This window comes from Oryza sativa, chromosome 7 (genome assembly GCF_034140825.1).
Source record: "Oryza sativa Japonica Group chromosome 7, ASM3414082v1".
In the NCBI taxonomy this organism is placed as follows: domain Eukaryota; kingdom Viridiplantae; phylum Streptophyta; class Magnoliopsida; order Poales; family Poaceae; genus Oryza; species Oryza sativa.
Window position 1 is genome coordinate 6870296 of NC_089041.1, and position 17094 is coordinate 6887389.

At 40.4% G+C, this 17094-nt stretch overlaps 3 protein-coding genes across 3 annotated transcripts; all 3 read left to right on the forward strand.

Moving 5' to 3' along the window:
* LOC4342742 (pentatricopeptide repeat-containing protein At1g80270, mitochondrial) lies at positions 1-5576 on the forward strand. The gene is made up of 3 exons (XM_015791284.2): positions 1-153; positions 528-1071; positions 4096-5576. Exons 1-3 carry the CDS (start codon positions 107-109, stop codon positions 5335-5337), a joined length of 1833 nt encoding a protein of 610 aa, XP_015646770.1. The 5' UTR covers positions 1-106; the 3' UTR covers positions 5338-5576.
* Positions 5577-8216: 2640 nt separating this feature from the next.
* Positions 8217-8982, forward strand: LOC4342743 (acyl carrier protein 1, mitochondrial). The gene is made up of 2 exons (XM_015791285.3): positions 8217-8517; positions 8594-8982. Exons 1-2 carry the CDS (start codon positions 8299-8301, stop codon positions 8768-8770), a joined length of 396 nt encoding a protein of 131 aa, XP_015646771.1. The 5' UTR covers positions 8217-8298; the 3' UTR covers positions 8771-8982.
* A 3677-nt stretch (positions 8983-12659) lies between these two features.
* LOC4342744 (uncharacterized) lies at positions 12660-15940 on the forward strand. Its single transcript, XM_015790013.3, has 9 exons — positions 12660-12830; positions 12979-13033; positions 13251-13286; positions 13403-13447; positions 13874-13957; positions 14265-14330; positions 14410-14448; positions 14664-14763; positions 15016-15940. Exons 1-9 carry the CDS (start codon positions 12676-12678, stop codon positions 15165-15167), a joined length of 732 nt encoding a protein of 243 aa, XP_015645499.1. The 5' UTR covers positions 12660-12675; the 3' UTR covers positions 15168-15940.
* Positions 15941-17094: the final 1154 nt, after the last annotated feature.

Here is a 17094-nt window from a genome sequence, read left to right on the forward strand (position 1 = left end):
GCTCCTCTTGCTCATCGACGTCAGCGTCCCCAAACCCTAGCCTAGGGTTTAGCCGCCTCCGCTTCGATCGCTTCCTCCGTTGCCGCCGATCCCGCCGGCGAACGGCATGTGGCCGTCGCTCCGGCGAGCAGCAGCCGCCGCCGGCGGCGCCAGGTGAGCCGAATCCTTCCTCTCCCCTCCTCCCCGCTCCCTCGCGTTGCTCGGCTAGGCCTACGCCGCTCGCTGTCTCCCCCTCGAGACGCGCCCGCGTTGTTCAGGGATTAGGATCGTTCGATTCGGTGTCTTGAGGGGGGGGGAGTGTTGATGCTTCTTCTTAGTTCGGCGAGGATTGTGGATTGGCGTTATTAATTTCAGAAAAAGAAGATGACGTCACGAGTGAATAAGAAATATATGCATCTGATTCTGTGTGTCTGTAGATGCTGCTGTGAATTATGAAAACTCGCTTAGAAATGGGAATTTTTTTTTTGTTAAAGAGTTCCGTTTTAGGCACTGATCCATTCTTTGATTTTTATTTTATTTGCCCACAGGTTCAAGAATGTTTCTCATTTGCTTCCTACATGTTCTGGATTAATGGATAATAACCTGAATGGTGGTTCTTTGAGGGGTCTGGGAGAAATTGGCTGCCAGGTGTCTTGTCAAGAACTCCCATTTGGTTATTCAGGAACTGGTTTCCCCTCGATTCGAAGACTTTCCTCAGAGCCTGCAGAAAGGCCATTCAGAAACAAAAATGATAGTGAGATATTGGGGGACGATGCGTCTGATCAACTACCAGATGACAACTTGGAATGTGATGACGAACTTGATCAACATAATGTTATGATTGATGCGAGTGAGACGAAGGCTAAGAATCTAAGGTCCCAGTTTCCTGCAATAGATCGTAGTGGTGACACAAAACTGCAAAATAAAACCTACAGGTCTTATCTTTTCCAAATTGTGTTGGATGCTCCCTCAAATTCTCTCAGGCATGTGCTCGATAAGTGGATTGAAGATGGTAACCAGCTTGAAAGAAACGACGCTATGCTGGTTTTGTTTCACCTCAAGAAACAACATATGTATCGGAAGGCTTTGCAGGTACCTGTTTTACTGACTAGGCAATCATGTATGTTGTGTGTTACCTCTCATAAAGTGAATGCTTCTAAAATATGCAACTATTGGTAAACCCAGCTGCTTTTGGAATTTAATCTAACTTATCACCCCACAAATACTATGAGTTCTTAATATTCGAACTATTCATGCATACTTTTCTTGTCTACTTATTACAAGCAGTAATTACTAGTTAGTATGGGGATTGTCTTGTATGCAGTATAGAACTGCATTGTAATTGTTCTATGTAAGTTGCTGATAGCCACATGAAGCTGAAATTTCTCGAGATGAGATTTCTGTGCATGTGGTATCTGTTCTCCTGGGATACTTTGAATTACTAAGTTCAAACAACATTTGGACTCCTGGCAGTGTTAGATCTTGGAAATGCGTATTGTGTTCTGTTATGAAACCCTCAAAATTGTACTGTTTTGGATCAACAATGCAGCATCTCTGTCTTCCTACTTTGATAAAACATAACTTTTTTCTTATTTACTGAAAATCTATAAAAGAAAACATTCCTTTTCTTCCAGCTAATAGCAGCACTTTGCTTGATGATGCCATTTGCTGATGAAGTTCCATTGCAACCTTAACAAAGCTAGGAATCTATAAAAATATATTCTTATGTAATCTCATGACGCATGTGTTTCGATTCTCAATCTGAATAAATTTCAATTAAAGTTTAGCTTGGTTACTTAGTTAGGAAATGAGTTTAAGTGGACAAAGCTTCACAAGTTGTTGAACTAGCTTTTGCTATTCTCAATGTGGACGTACATTATAGGATCATCTTTACTTACACATGGGAGGGCCTATAGCTGGCTCTTTGGGGTATTTGAATATTCTCCAAGAATTCTGGTGCATTTACCGTTATTGCTTCTGTAAACATCGTAGCTAAATAATCCCAACGTATTACATAAGGTAAGTATTGTATAATAGTTCGGTTTTCCGCGATTTTTTCCATTCCTCTGTGTAAATAGCCTAAGTTTATTTCAGTAAGCCAATTGAAGAATGTAGTTTCCTTTAATCAACTATCTACTGATCTAGTGTGGTTGAAACATATCTTCCGTTATGTTGCTGCAGTTGCTTGTTCTAGAATAGAAGTAATTATGAACTTGAATTAACTCTTAATACTTTAAGACTCTTGGAATATTTCTTGGATCAATAAATAATCCAAGTGTTAATGAATTTTCATGTTTGAGTTCATCTGTTGGGCTGTTGGCACAATAAACCCCAATGCAGAATGGCCATTGACAAGTCTAAATCAGATGATCTATTTCAAACTTGCACTTTTGATATTCTGGAAAATGAGAGCACTCTTATATTATGAAGTACCATCATTGGCATGGCGATTAGTGGATACTTGAATGATAAATTGTAAAGTTAAAATTTCTGAAACAATCATCTAGAGAACAGGACTACTGTTTTCATTATAGAATAACATTAGCAGATGGTCCTTTTTGGAAAAGTATGTGTTTATTGGCAAAATCCTTTTGCACGTATCACCATGCTAGAAAATAATAAAAAAAGAGAGAGCATATATTTCATATAAAAGATTTGAAGAAAGGATGAAATATCAAGTTGCTAAATTACCAGCATCAATTTTACAGTTTGGCCTTTTGTGCCTTACTTGAATACTTGTGCATATCTTCATTAAAGGTTAGAAACCAGTTGAACAAGTTAGTCAGAATTCAATTATATTAATTTAGAGCATTTCTAGCAAATGATATACTCTCTGAATAGGATATGCAATTCTAAGTCTCATGCAAGATCTACCCTGTTTCAAGTTTCAGAAATTGGAAGTTTGTAACCCAAACTTGGAACTTTGAGTTTCAGAGATGCTTGAAGCATAAAATTTCAAAATTGAATTTTAGGTCTTTCAAAAAAATACAAATGTTAGTTTAATCCAATTGCGACCATGAGTTGTACTTTGCAAGTCGAAGCCTCAATTTCCAACTACGCAAATTTTAAAATTTAAATGCTTTAGCTTTACTGATTTTATGATCAGAATGTTGAAGTCTTAATATGCCAAGATTTTGTGTACTTTCTCAGCAAGTTTGAAAGCTTGAAAAGAAGTTCCAAGTCTCAAATTTCAGCAGAAGTTCACAATGGTTTCAAAATGAATATAATTCAGTAAAACAAATGCGTTCATATTCCAAGCCTTGTCACCCATGGCTGGTCTGTCTTCTGCTTGTCGTTTATATCCAGACTTGGCAGTACTTCTTTCTCGCTATAGTTCGCTTAACACCTGCCACACTCGGTCAAGCCCATGGCAATCAGCTGCTGCATCTACCATGTCTAAGCACTGACCATCACTTGCCACAGCTTGGTGCTGCACCCTTGTCATGAATCATGATAGTTGCTCTGATTCGCCAAGCTACCTCAGCAGGTAGGTGAGAATGGCCCGTTGGTGCTTGGGTCAAGAAATTGAGACTGGTGATTGCTTCAAGGATGGAGTAGATGAAGGTGGTGCTACTGTTGAAAGCCAGATTGGCCATAGGGGCTGATGTACTTGGGGATTTCTGGTGCATGGTCAGCTGATTCAACACTGTTTGGGGATTCAGGGAATGCAAGCTTTGTGTTGTGGGAATGTGGGTAGGGTGAGGCAGTGAGCACTTCTTTTCTTAATTTAATCATGGTGTCATGGCTGTCCATTGGCTGCTAGTAAGAAGGGGTGGCTGACATTCTATCTTGTTGAAACATTAGGGAATGGTTCATCATTTGCAACTTTCTTTTCTTAATTTATATCCAAGCAGCTGCTCATTCATTGTTTTTTATTGCTCATTTAGTGCTGATAACATATCCATCCTCTGAATTATGGCTTATTAAATCGACAACGGCAAGAGTTAGGCCTCTGACAAACTGCAAGACGTCATTGACATGTGATTTTATGTCATTTAACCCATGCATTTTGTGTATGATTCAAACCATGAGGCCACTTCGGGAGATATCATTTTACATTTATAGATCACTGGGGGAAAATACACTATTCTTTAATACATCTGTGAATATTTGCAGTTCGTGGAGTGGATGGAAAGAGGAAAGTTACTCAATTTTGAAAAACGTGACTATGCTTGTCATCTTGATTTGATTGCACGGAGCCATGGTATTGAAACTGCTCAAAAGTATATTAAGAGGGTTCCACTACCTTTCAGGAATGAGGTACTCTATGAAACTCTAATTGTGAACTGTGTGTTGGCGGGCGATATCCAGAAAGCAGAAGAAGTCTTCAAGGAAATAAAAGACCTATGTTTGCGTTTAACTGTCACCCTCTGCAACCAAATGATACTGCTATACAAGAGGATTGCTCCTGGAAAGGTAGCTAGCGTACTCATGCTGATGGAAAAGGAAAATGTCAAGCCTTCTGCCTTTACATACAGACTGCTGATTGACTTGAAAGGGCGGTCAAATGACCTGGCAGGCATTGAGGTGGTCTTAAATGAGATGAAGGCTTATGGCATTGAGCCATCTACTTCAACTCAAACAATGGTTGCTAGGTTCTACATCCATGGTGGGCTCACAGAGAAAGCGGAAGCAGTTGTGAAGGAGATGGAAGCGCAGCTCTCGAATTCAAAGGACGGACGGCATGTCATCAAATCTCTTCTTCACCTCTATGCTGCCCTCAACAAGCCAAATGATGTGGCCAGAATATGGGAAATGTGCACAGAACCTATGCTGGAGGATTTCTTGTCTGCAATCAAGGCATGGGGTGAACTCGGGCTTATTGAAAAAGCAGAGGAGACCTTTGAGGCGATGGCGAACGCACCAGAAAAGCTATCTTCCAAGTACTACAATGCGATGCTGAATGTGTACGCGCAGAATAAACTTCTTTCTAAGGGCAAACAGTTTGTGGAAAGGATGTGCCGTGATGGGTGCCCGAACGGTCCTCTAACCTGGGATGCACTCATCAATCTCTATGTGAATTCAGGTGAGGTGGAGAAAGCCGACTCATTCCTCCTGAATGTGGCAGAAGAAAATCCTGACAGAAAGCCGCTTTTCACCTCGTACTTCTTCTTGATGAAGGGATATGCGAAAAGGGGTGATATCCATAACACTGAGAAGATATTTGATAGGCTGAAGAATGTCGGGTACGCACCAAGGCCACTACATTATGCTGTTCTTCTTGAAGCGTATGTCAATGCCAAAGTTCCAGCCCATGGGTTCTTGGAGAGGATGAGAGGTGACAATGTGCGCCCAACAAAGAAAATCGTTACATCTCTTGACACCTTACAGAAAGGATGGATTGCAGGCTTAGACTGAATTTTCTCTCTTTTGTTCTTGGGATGGATCACACGATGCATTTCTTGAGTAGTTTTACAGAACAGAGACTACTTGGAGCCCGGTAAACTGCACAGCAGAAGAATCAATTTTGCTTTTGATGTCTTCCAGATTTGATTTTGTGCTCTTGGTAGAGATGATGTTCTGATATTACATTATTATGGTCATTGTTTTAGGATGCCACTATTAGGCTATTATTCTGAGTTGGGCACTTCACCTAATGATGGTTTTTTTTAAAAAAAAAAACACCTGATGCTCTAAATAATGAAGGGAGAGGAACGAGGATGCTTTGTTTAGGACATTTGCTTCCTTGCCATCAAATTATAGGCTTAGATTTTGACAATGGAACAAATTACTTCTAGATTCAAAATTGGAATTATGTAAAACTGCTGACAAGTATTAGTATGCGCCGTGCGTTCTCTCTTTTTTTGACAGTTACAGCGTGCGTTTTATATTTGTCAAAGGTTCCGTTTAAAATAAATTATTCATCGGATTGTTGCCATGGAGATTATCTACTTGATTACAGGTGTAAATTAAACATTTTTAGAAATAAACTCAACAAATACTCTCTCTATAGTTTGCTTGTAAAGTTCAAGGTTTGTTTTAAAATAAGTTGATTTCTACCATGTGTTCCTTAGCCTTGGTCAGCGAATTAATAAGTATTATCTCTTCAACACCATCATTTTATCCCTTAACCAATATTACTTTTCAATTAATAATAGATACTTTAGCCATTTTTTCCTTCCTATTAGAAATGTCTCGGGATAAGGTATTTAAGGTATCGTTTTATCTTGGGACATAGGGACGAGCAGAGAAGTGCTTGGATACAAGGTAGTATTGTTTTATTCTGCAACGGATGGAATAACTCAAAACAAGTGACCTAAGTAATATACTATCTTCGTTTTTTTAAATAGATAACACTGCGTTTGATTATTAGTCTTTTTTTAAAAAATGTAATTATAATTTATTTTATTAAGAGTTATTTTACCACTCAAAATACTTTAAGCATGATTTATATCTTATATATTTGCATAAAATTTTTTAAATAAGACTAATGGTCAAACATGTGTTCAAAACTCGACGATGTCGTCTATTAAAAAATGGAGAAATTATCTAAATTATTTTTAGAGTTGTGGGGTAAATAATCTGCAACAACAATAATATAGTGAAGTAGTTATGAAAGTATTCAGAAATGCACTCCGTGCATCAAAGTGTAATAACAGAGTGGGGGATGTTTGGCTCAAACTTCAGCTAGATAGTACTCCATCCGCTCCATTTTTAGTGTAGCCATAAGTTTCCGTATCCAACTTTGATCGTCTGTCTTATTTAAAAATGAGTAAATTGCATTAGCAGTATAAGAACTTGGAAGGTGGGTGCGATTAGATGCAAAAATTTGAAAACCGAGCATAGCAGTACAAGAAAGTTGGATGCGATTAGGTGCAAAAACTTAAAAACCGAGTATAGCGGTACAATAACTTGGCTAGGTGGGTGCGCTCATGGTGCAAAAGTTGCTACGCCATTGTTCCACCTCAGCGAAAGTGCCACATGAGCATGCATTGACCATCTCATTTTACAGAAAAGTCCCTAATAACTTTTGTATTCCAATTACTTCTTCAGATATATCTGTTTTCCTCCTGTATCACAATGATCAAACCAGTCCATCTTCTCATCCAAATAAATTCTGCTACTGCCAACTCCAAAAAAAAAACCCACCACGATACAGTTCAATTGTGAATTCTTCTTCCTCATGACCTGCAATACAAAATAATTGGTTGATGTGTTATACCGCATAAGGAAAATAATATTATTTGCAGATTATTCAACTAATTATATCTACTGAAAAGGGTACAACACATCTAGCAAGAATTTCTCATTGCCAATGTTTCTCTTATATCATATACAGTTATAGGAAACACCAATAATTACAGTAAAACCAATCTAGTGGCTAGTACCATTAGATCACTTCATTGAATTGTAATAACAAATAACAGGATATTCAAGTGAAAACCCAAAAAAATGCAGCCATTGTACAGATCAATAAAACCTTAACTTTGAAATCATCCATCAAATGAACGAAAAATAGAAATCTACAACCATCAGCAAGTGATTTACCATAACAAGCTAGGAGCAAATTGTCGGCTTGAATTGGTTTGGTTACTGGTTTAGTGCTTGAATTAATGTGGCACACGAAGCCCTCGCCGCCGCTGCGATGTAACGGTTTCCCTCGTTGTCGTCGTCACTGCCGCCGCCACCATCGCTGCGCCGCCATCGCCACCACCGCAGCCGCCTCTCAATTAGGAACACGTCGAGAAAAATGGAAGGAGATATGCATTCGTTTGTTCTGATTGTCGAGTTAAAAAGGAAATGTGATTGGAACAAAAAAAAAAGCTATTTGTGGTTTTCTATAAAATGAGATAGGTCTTTCATATCAAAGCTGATGTGGCAATTTTGCTAAGGTGGAATAGCAACGTGGTAATTTTTTTTACATGGCTACTTTTGCACCATGAGCGCACCCACCTAACCAAGTTATTGTACTGCTATGCTTGATTTTCAAGTTTTTACACCTAATCGCACCCACCTGCCAAGTTCTTGTACCGCCAACGCAATTTATTCTTTAAAAAATTTTTATGATTAGTATTTTTGTTATTGTTAGATGATAAAACATGAATAGTACTTTATGCGTGACTTATGTGTTTTTAATCAAAATTTGACATGGAAACTCATAACTGCGTTTAAAATAGGATGGTTGGAGTAATTAAAAAAAAGTTCCAACTCGATTAATCTGCGCCGTTGATTTGCAATCAAACGGCCCAGCAACTCGATTAGTCCTCTAAAGTAAGATCAGAGAGAAACACTCACACACCAGCACACGGCGACCTCATCGGCTCATCCTCCTCGATTCCGGCGGCCGACTCAAATCCGAATCGCCCCAAGAGAGAGAGAATGGCGGCGGCGGCGCTCCGACCGGCGATCCTCCGCCGCATCCGCCTCTCCCCCTCCCCTGCGGCGGCTGCGGGGGCCGCGGCGGCGTCCCAGCCCCACGCCCTGGCGCGGTGGCTCGCGCGGCCCATGTCCTCCCACGACGCCCACCTCACCCGCGACGAGGTCGTCGACCGCCTCCTCGACGTCCTCAAGTGCCACCCCAAGGTTGACCCCTCCAAGGTACAACCAGCCCGCAGCTCGAATCCACGCCGCCGCCGTCGCCATCCGAACCCTAACCCTAGCTTGTTGTTGGCAGGTGAGTCCCGAGGCGCACTTCGAGAAGGATCTGGGGCTGGACAGCCTGGACACGGTGGAGGTGGTGATGGCGATCGAGGAGGAGTTCAAGCTCGAGATCCCCGACCAGGAGGCCGACAAGATCGACTCCCTCCCGCTCGCCATCGAGTACGTCGCCAACCACCCCATGGCCGCCTGACCTCACCGATCCGTCGTGCCGTGGTGAGGCTTTTCTTGATTTACTATTTTTGTTCTGCGGGGGATGAATAATTTTGCTGGAGTGGTTCAGGAAAACTTGTCCCTGGTACTCTAGATTATGTGTTATGTTGCCATCGATGTCGATCTCTAATGTAACATCCACAATTTCGGTTTTGTGACAATATGATGCTAGATTCTTGCTCTTTTGCTCAATTGTTCATCATGTCGGATGTGCCGTTGTTGTTAAATAGTTTTGGGATGTGCTGTTGTTGATGAACTAGTTTTGTGGTGCACAAACTTGCTCCAGTTTGTTGCAAGATCTGTATGTGCAAATTTCATTCTTTAACAACATAGTGTTGCATTTTCTTTTAACAGTTCTCTTCCATCTGCTTATGCATATGGAGACCAAGCAGGCTGCTAAAAGAATCATGGCTCGGTTATTGTAGGAAATAATGTAGGATGTGGGACATCTCAGTAGTTTCGTGAAAAATGTATGCTACCTTTTGTTTCCCCCATTTTAGTAGTTTTCAATTTGGTTTTATGTGACCAAATTATGGTTAGGCTATTCAAATGTATTGCATTTCTTGCATCCGAAAATAAAATTGAGTTTAAGACACCCCATTTAATCGCGTAACCCTCAAATCCAGTTCAAGACAAGCTTATGATGTGAAGTGAACACGGCAGATACTCAAGTTTGTACTTGCATTTTCCCTACCATCCAGTGCCACATTCTCAAGCGACCACCAGGCTTCTGACTAGCTAAGAGCAGGTGATTTGCGACTTGGCATTGCAGGCATGGCTGTCATGGCTTGACACTCTGCTTGTGACCGAAAACCAACTGTCCATTTGCATCCCTTTTCCCTGTTGTGCCGTGCCTCTCCATATCTATCTGTAGTTATATTTAGAAACTTATGTTAGCTATGTCTTCAGTCTGTTTAGCTGAAGCTTCATCAGAATTTGTCTCCTTTTGTTATAAGGTAATCCCCATCACCTGAATAGAAAGTTGATGGTTTTTGTACACTGGGTGCATATCTTTTCAGTTGCCTATATCTTGCTTAGTTCTGAAAATGCTTTGGTAAGGTAATCTGTCTTAAAACCTACTGGTATAATTGTTGACATAGGAGATGGTGCAGTGGAGCATACAGTATGGAGCACCATTTACCCTATTAAATCTTTCCTGTGCCAAAGGATTTCTACACATCTGAATATCTACTTCCGTACAACTAATTGCATTATCAAAATCAGGTGTTATATCAGTTTTTATGATGGCACCTGGTTCACTTTGGTTCTCATGGCTTCAAGGCTTAAACCTTCAGTATGTTTGCACTTCTTTATTTCTGCGTAATACTTCTTGTTGAATTGTTTGGATGCCATAACTGTAGCACCTCAACACTCCTGCTATTTTCTGCAATCTCTGGGACCTTGAATAGTGTAGTTGTTGTTATAGGCTTATAGCAGAGGACAGCTTGGCACTCTGTTTGAGCTTGAGTTACTGACTGGGCAGCACCTGACCAAAAACGAACTGTGTGTTTGTATCCTTTTTTCCTGTTGTGCTGTTCCTCCTTTCGAGCTGTAGTTAGCAAAAAACTTGTGCTAGCTATGCCTTCTGTCTGTTTAGTTGAAGCTTCATAAGAATTCGTCTCCTCACCTGAATACAAAGTTGATAGTTTTGTACACCGTACACATCTTGTTGTTTGGCTGTATTTCTCCCTGTTCTGAAGATGTTTTATGAGGTAATCTGTGTCTTAAAACCTACTATTGCATTGCTGAAGCCATCTTCATATTTGGAAGTTGATACAGTGGAGATCCAGTATGGAGCGCCATGTACCTACTATTTTTTTCTCCATCATCCGAACATGTACTTTCATGCATCGACTTGCATTATCAAAATCCGGGTGTTACATCCTGGTTCACTTTTGTTCTCATGGCTTCAAGACTTAAACATTCAGTTTGTTTGCACTTCTTTATTTCTGCGGGTTGCAGAATACTGATTGTTGGATTGTTTGTATGCAAGCAACTGTAGCAGCTCAATGCTCCTACAGGCTATAGTATTGTTTTTCTGCAATCTATGGAAGTATATGGAATGGTTGTTTTCGTTTCCTGTATGTTTGCTCTGACCTGTGTATATATATAGCAAGGTGATGAAGATAATGCATACTTTACCAGCAACCCCATGGTTACGAGGGGTTTGGTACATGATTCTTAGGCTCTGTTTGGCACAGCTCCAGCTCCCAACTCCAACTTACCTAGAGCTGGAGCTGTGCCAAACGGTACAAATTCTCTGTTTTTTGGAGCGGAGTTGGCAGAGCAGCTCCACAAATTTGTGCTATGGGGGTGGAGCTGGGTTTTTGCTGCTCCACAGCTCCACTCCACCCCAAAAGACCCATCAAAATGATGTGCGTTTATGTGATGCTCAACCTATGTCTGCTCTATCTAGTTGTCTGAATGTCTGTCTGTCTACTTGATTTCTTGACATGAAAAGGTTTACCAACCAAAGTTACAACTAAGCTCATTATGTTAGACCGAATCGAGCTGAAATGATTTCCATGAACGCTCGAAACACATCATACGGAGTTATATCATAGACCTTGTGCTGGCCTTTGCTGCTTGGGTATGATGTAACCTCATCTAGATGCACTATTCCCTGGCTCTCTGTGTTCTGAATTTCTAGTCATCTCGCATGTGTCTTCTCTTGTTTCATTTTTGCTATGAACACTTGAAACATGGGAATTGGTTTGTTATGATCCATGCGCTATGATAGACGAGTAAGAGCTTCTCACGGTCACGGAATTGGTTCTTGTGATATGTGCCATTGCAATTGCTCAACACTCCCTCTGGTTTTTTTTATTGACGTATCCCATTAAAAAAAAAATTCTGTTGATGAATCTAGATACTCCTTCCATTCTAAAAATTCTAATATACATGAAATAACCACTCTTAACCCAAAAACCAACAAACAATTATTATCATCTTATTATTTGAATCATTCTAATAAATACAAAGCATGTGTCCAATAGAATTAGTATCTTAAGAGTGAAGGAGCTAAATAGTAAAAAAAAAAAAGTTGAGAGAGTAAATTGTATGGTTCGTACCTAAGATTTGATTCTTGGGATTTGATTCCTTATGGGACTGAGGGAGCACAAATTAAGAAATGAATGAAGTTGCATTTTTGCCCCTTCATTCCTTCTCCCAACCTTCCCCCTCGTGTGCTGCCGGATTAGTGCTCCATGCACAAGCAGATAGCGAGTAAGAAGCACACGTCAATCCCATAAGGAATCAAATCCCAAGAATATGCTCCCCCAATTCTAAAAAATAACAATTTTTAACCTTCAACATTTATCCTAAAATATAACAACATATTCTCTTCTTAACCAATCACAACCTTCCAACTCTTAATTTCGTCGCCTAATTTCTCTTCTTAACCAATCACAACATTCACAAATTTAATTTTACTCATGCCCAACCTGAAAACTCCTTATGTTTTAGGGCTTAATACTCATGCCTAACCTGAAAACTCCTTATATTTTAGGGTGGAGGTAGTATTTTATTTTCGTTGATCATAATTACATGTAAGCACTATGTATATAAAAACTAGGTCAATGTGTCACGTAGAACGAAATCACTGTCTAAATCGTTAAGGGATTCGATTTGTATTGGTTTGATAATTGCGGATGCTTTACAACCGGTTTTGGGCGTGAATGAAACTTACCCCTAATTGAGGAACCTAAAGTGGACTTTTCCATCGTAAAAAACAGGGTTGGTACTGCCAGCCCATTAGCCCACTAAAAATTCTGCGCAAACCCCATCCATTAGGCCCACCAAGGCCCATTTACCCCTTCTCCCAATCCTCCTCTCGTTTCGTCTCCCCCCCATCCACTCCTCTTCTCTCCAGCCTTGAGCTCGAGAATGCTTGTTGCCGCCGCCGCCCACTCGCCAGCGAGCACGGCCCTGCCTCGCCGTCGCCGGCGAGCGGCCGCGCCGCCATCGCGGAAGACGCCCGAGTCGCAGGCGCTCCGCTCCATACTCCACTCGCGCGTCATTGCCTGCCTCCGCGCACAAGAGTAAGCAAAGGCTTTTCTTCTCTATTTCCCGGGTTCCTCTGCCGCCCGTCACCCGTTCGGCGGTATGCCTCGCCGGGGAAAAAAGGTTTCGCTGCCTGTCTGACGTCGTGTTTCCACTCTTGTGCCGTGGATCCTCCCATCCATGCAGCGGGGAGACGGCGATGCAGGCGGCCCGTGCGGCCGTGCGCGGCGGCGTCTCCGTGGTGAGTTGTGTTGGCTGGCACCTAGTACAATACGTCCCGAGCCCTCAGGCTCCAAAGGATGATTCTTGCATATTCGCACAAGAGCTTGTGCGACCCGCACTTAGATTTTGTGGTCGCGAGAATCAATCCATCTAAGCTTTTGCCTGACAATGTCAGTAATGTACTGCTTTTTCATTGCTCATCCCTGGTTCTGACAGGCATGTGTTATGTTTTGCAGCTAGAGATTGTGATGTCCACCCCTGGAGCGCTGGAGGTGGTGCCATTTCCACCATTCTTCTGCAAGCTTGCCCTTCTGCCATGATCATTGCTGCCTGCTATTTTAAAACAGACCGATAAATCTTCTCATATTGATAAATCTTCTCGTTGCAGGTTATTGGTGATCTTCGCAGAAGTTATCCTTCTTTGACATTTGGGGTTAGTCCCTGCCATAATTAACTTCGTAGGTTTCTGTTTCATTGCCTGCATAGGTGTCTCATGGCATCACGGGTTGTGGGCCTAGCTATTGTTTCAGTCTGTCAGAACCACTGAATTCATGTATTCATTTTACTTTTTAGTTTCCTTGATACTAACTGCTTTGATCATTTTCAACATTTCACTAAAGATGTGATATACTTAGTTTCGAGATGAAAGGTATGCCGCTATGCTCGCTTTACTATTTTTACTTCCAACCAAGCTGTGTGGTGCAAGTGTGTGATTCCTCAATTAATTTGTTTCTAGAAGGTGGTAGTCACATCCTGCTATACCAGAGCTAACAATGTAATGCGTAATATTTTTATTAATGTCAAGCACATTAGTCGCTGATGGCACTATCTAGTATTTATGAACCTGGTGTTATATTAGGTTGGCACGGTCTTGAATCCTGAAGATGCAAGGAAAGCCATTACAGCTGGTGCACAGTTTCTCATGAGTCCTGGTACAGTCATGGTAAGTGGCACAGGTATTATGAACATTTGCAGAATTGTTTCTTTTCTAATAGCAGAGGTGCCTATTTCCCATATTTATATCGTGATGTTCCTTTTAACATCTTTCTTACACACTTCTGTTACAATTTGTTGATGCAACCTTGCATGATGTCAATGGTTTATATAGCTTCATAATGAATTTAATTTGGCAAGTTTGATCCAATTTCAGTCTGTGCTTTGATGTACTTAGTGGGACACACTACTTAATACTTGCATATTATCATTATACATCTAAGCTGATTGATTCTTGCATATTGTATTTGTGTAAGGAAATACTTCATGCTCTTAAAGAAAGTGAAGTCCTGTGTATTCCAGGAGTGCTGACACCAACTGAAGTATGTTGAGGAGTCCTGATCATATCATTACGATGAACTTATTTTAATTCCACGTGTCTGATATATTCGACTTTTACAGGTTATATCTGCTTCCAATGCTGGAGCAGAAGTCGTTAAGGTAGCTTTGCCTTTCTTTTTATAGTTTTGGTTGATAGGTCATACCATTAAAAATAAAGAATTAATAGACAATTTCTATCTTTTTTTTTCCTTCCCATGTGCGTTACTTTGTTTTGCCCTTTTGATTCCCGATTAATTAGTTAGATGTACTCGTTTTCAGCCTGCATTTATAGGACTAATTGGAATTTCTTGGCTTATGTGGTAAAATTAAATTAGGTCTACCCAGTTTCAGTAATGGGTGGGGAGGTCTATATGCTTGCTTTGAAGAAACCATTTCCTTTTCTACCAATGGTCGCTTCTCAAGGAATAAGCATAGGTAAGTTACCTGCTAATCCATAGTTATAATAAAGTTCCATAAATGTCTCCATGTTTCTGTTAAATATCTCAGATTTTATAGCTAAGAACGCATACAAATGTTCTTTTCAGAATACCTAAGGATCTTAAGCTAGCCACAAACAAAAGTTTTATCACCCATCCATTTTTAGAAAGAAGTGCTTAAACAAAAACAGTAGGCACACATACTAGCTCTATGAAGCCGCTCAATCTGTTGCAAAATTGCTTATTGTAGACTCAATCAAGGGGTATTTGGAGGCAGGGGCATCTGCAGTGGTGCTATCTGATGCTATTTTCGACAAAGAATTGATGAGAGAAAGGAAATTTGATGAAATTTCAGAACTTGCAAACCTGGCCACTCTACGGGCATCGCAATCAGGAACATGAGGCAAATATGACAAAAATTTTAGCATTATGTTCCATTAAGAAGAACACAATATTAGTAGTCTCCTAATGCGACAATGGGCACCCATTTTGCTCGGTATGATTGAGCCATGATGAGCAGTTGTTTTTCCCGGCATGATTGACGGCCATTCTCTCTGTGATCTGCATGAGGATAGCTAGAGAAGTGATCAAATTCAAGCCCTAACATTATGAGGAATTGAGGATATCTAGAGAAGTAATCAAGTTCAAGCCCTAGCACTGTGTTCCTCAACAGAAGTCATGGGCACTGGTGGTCTGGCAAAGAAGTGATATAAAATCTCCGAGCTAGCTACGACAAGTGCTGAGTCCATATCTGAGAACTCAAATGGAAGCAGTGGAGAGTCGCATTTGCATTTGACGAAATGGAAGCACCAACATCTTGTCAGTTAATCAGTTACTGTTATGCAGATTGCTAAAAGGAATCTGGAGTTACAGATCGTGGCACTACGTGGTTTGCCATCTTTTTGTAGATTCAATGCTACTTAGGTATACTCTCTAATAGAACAGGTACTGTTGTCTCTATAGCTTGTGTAAATACTCCATCTAATGTTATAAGGAACAATTTTACTTGATGCATGTACTAGGGAGGCAACTCCTGTAAAACTGATTGGATGGCATCAGGCAGGAGGGGTTGTGCTAAAATTAGGTGCTTAGTCAGGAAACTCTTCTGTTTATGAATTTCTCTTAATAGAAATGGGAGGGTTTGCCCTCTCTAGGTAAAAAAAACATTGGGTGAAGATGAGTCTGGTCTACCAAGTGACAACTTAGAATGTGATAACAACAAGCTTGCTCAACGAAATTGGTAACATTGATGCAAGTGAGACAAAAGTCACGTCATGAAACAAAATTGCAAGACAACTTACAGGGTTTGTCAAGTTGTGTTGGATACTCCCTCGAATGCTTTTAGAGATGTACTTGATAAGTAGATTGAAAGAAACAAAGTCAGGCTTGATTTGTGATCTGCACCGGAAGGTTTTGCAGGTACCTTTTTGTGAATATTTTCAATCCAAGTTGACTCCTCTATATACTAGTCCATGAAATATAAATATTTAGACCATTCACGCATAATTTTCTGCCTTAGATGTTACAAGCAGTAGTTAGAGCATCTCTAACTATTTTGTGATCGATGCATAAACCGACGTGGTAGGCTCAAAGTGACTCATCATCACTGAAGAAGCCAACTTGTATCGAGGAGAGAAAATAATTGATTCACATTTAAGAGTCGACTCTAGAGAATAAAAAATATATCAGTCCTACATGTTGAAAGCTTGCCGCAATTATCGTATCATGAAGAGATGAATTGTGCGTAACTTTTTATTTGGGGAAGGAGTTTTTTTATGTGGGACCAACACTGCTTTAGCCCAAGAGTCGACTCTAGCTTTTTGACCATATGGCTTCCTCTCTGTTCAATGAATCAACGTAACTCACCGTTGTGGATGTTTATATGGATTTTGGATTGCCTTTTTATATAGTATACAATTGCATTGTGATCATTTTATATAAGTTGATAATAACCACATGAAGCTGAGATTTCTTGAGTTTATTTTTGAGTTCATGTACTACCAATAAGAGAAATAACAATATTAGTCTACTAGGTTATTAATTTTATCTCACAAACAAGATAAGCAACCATCACAAAACTTGATAGAACTGAAGGTCAATGAGTACCTTCCATGTTGCTAAAAAATACCAGCCCAGGTGAACTAACATTCTACATTTCTACACAAAATCCTTAAAGCTAAAAGTGCAAACATTCGGCCAATAAAATCATTCCCAAATCTAGTGCTCTACTCATTCACTATTCCCTCAAACCAACCAACCAAATCGAAATACTCTAAGGCTGCGTTCTTTCAGGGGAGATAGGGGGGATTGTCCCTCGTTTTTCGCGCGC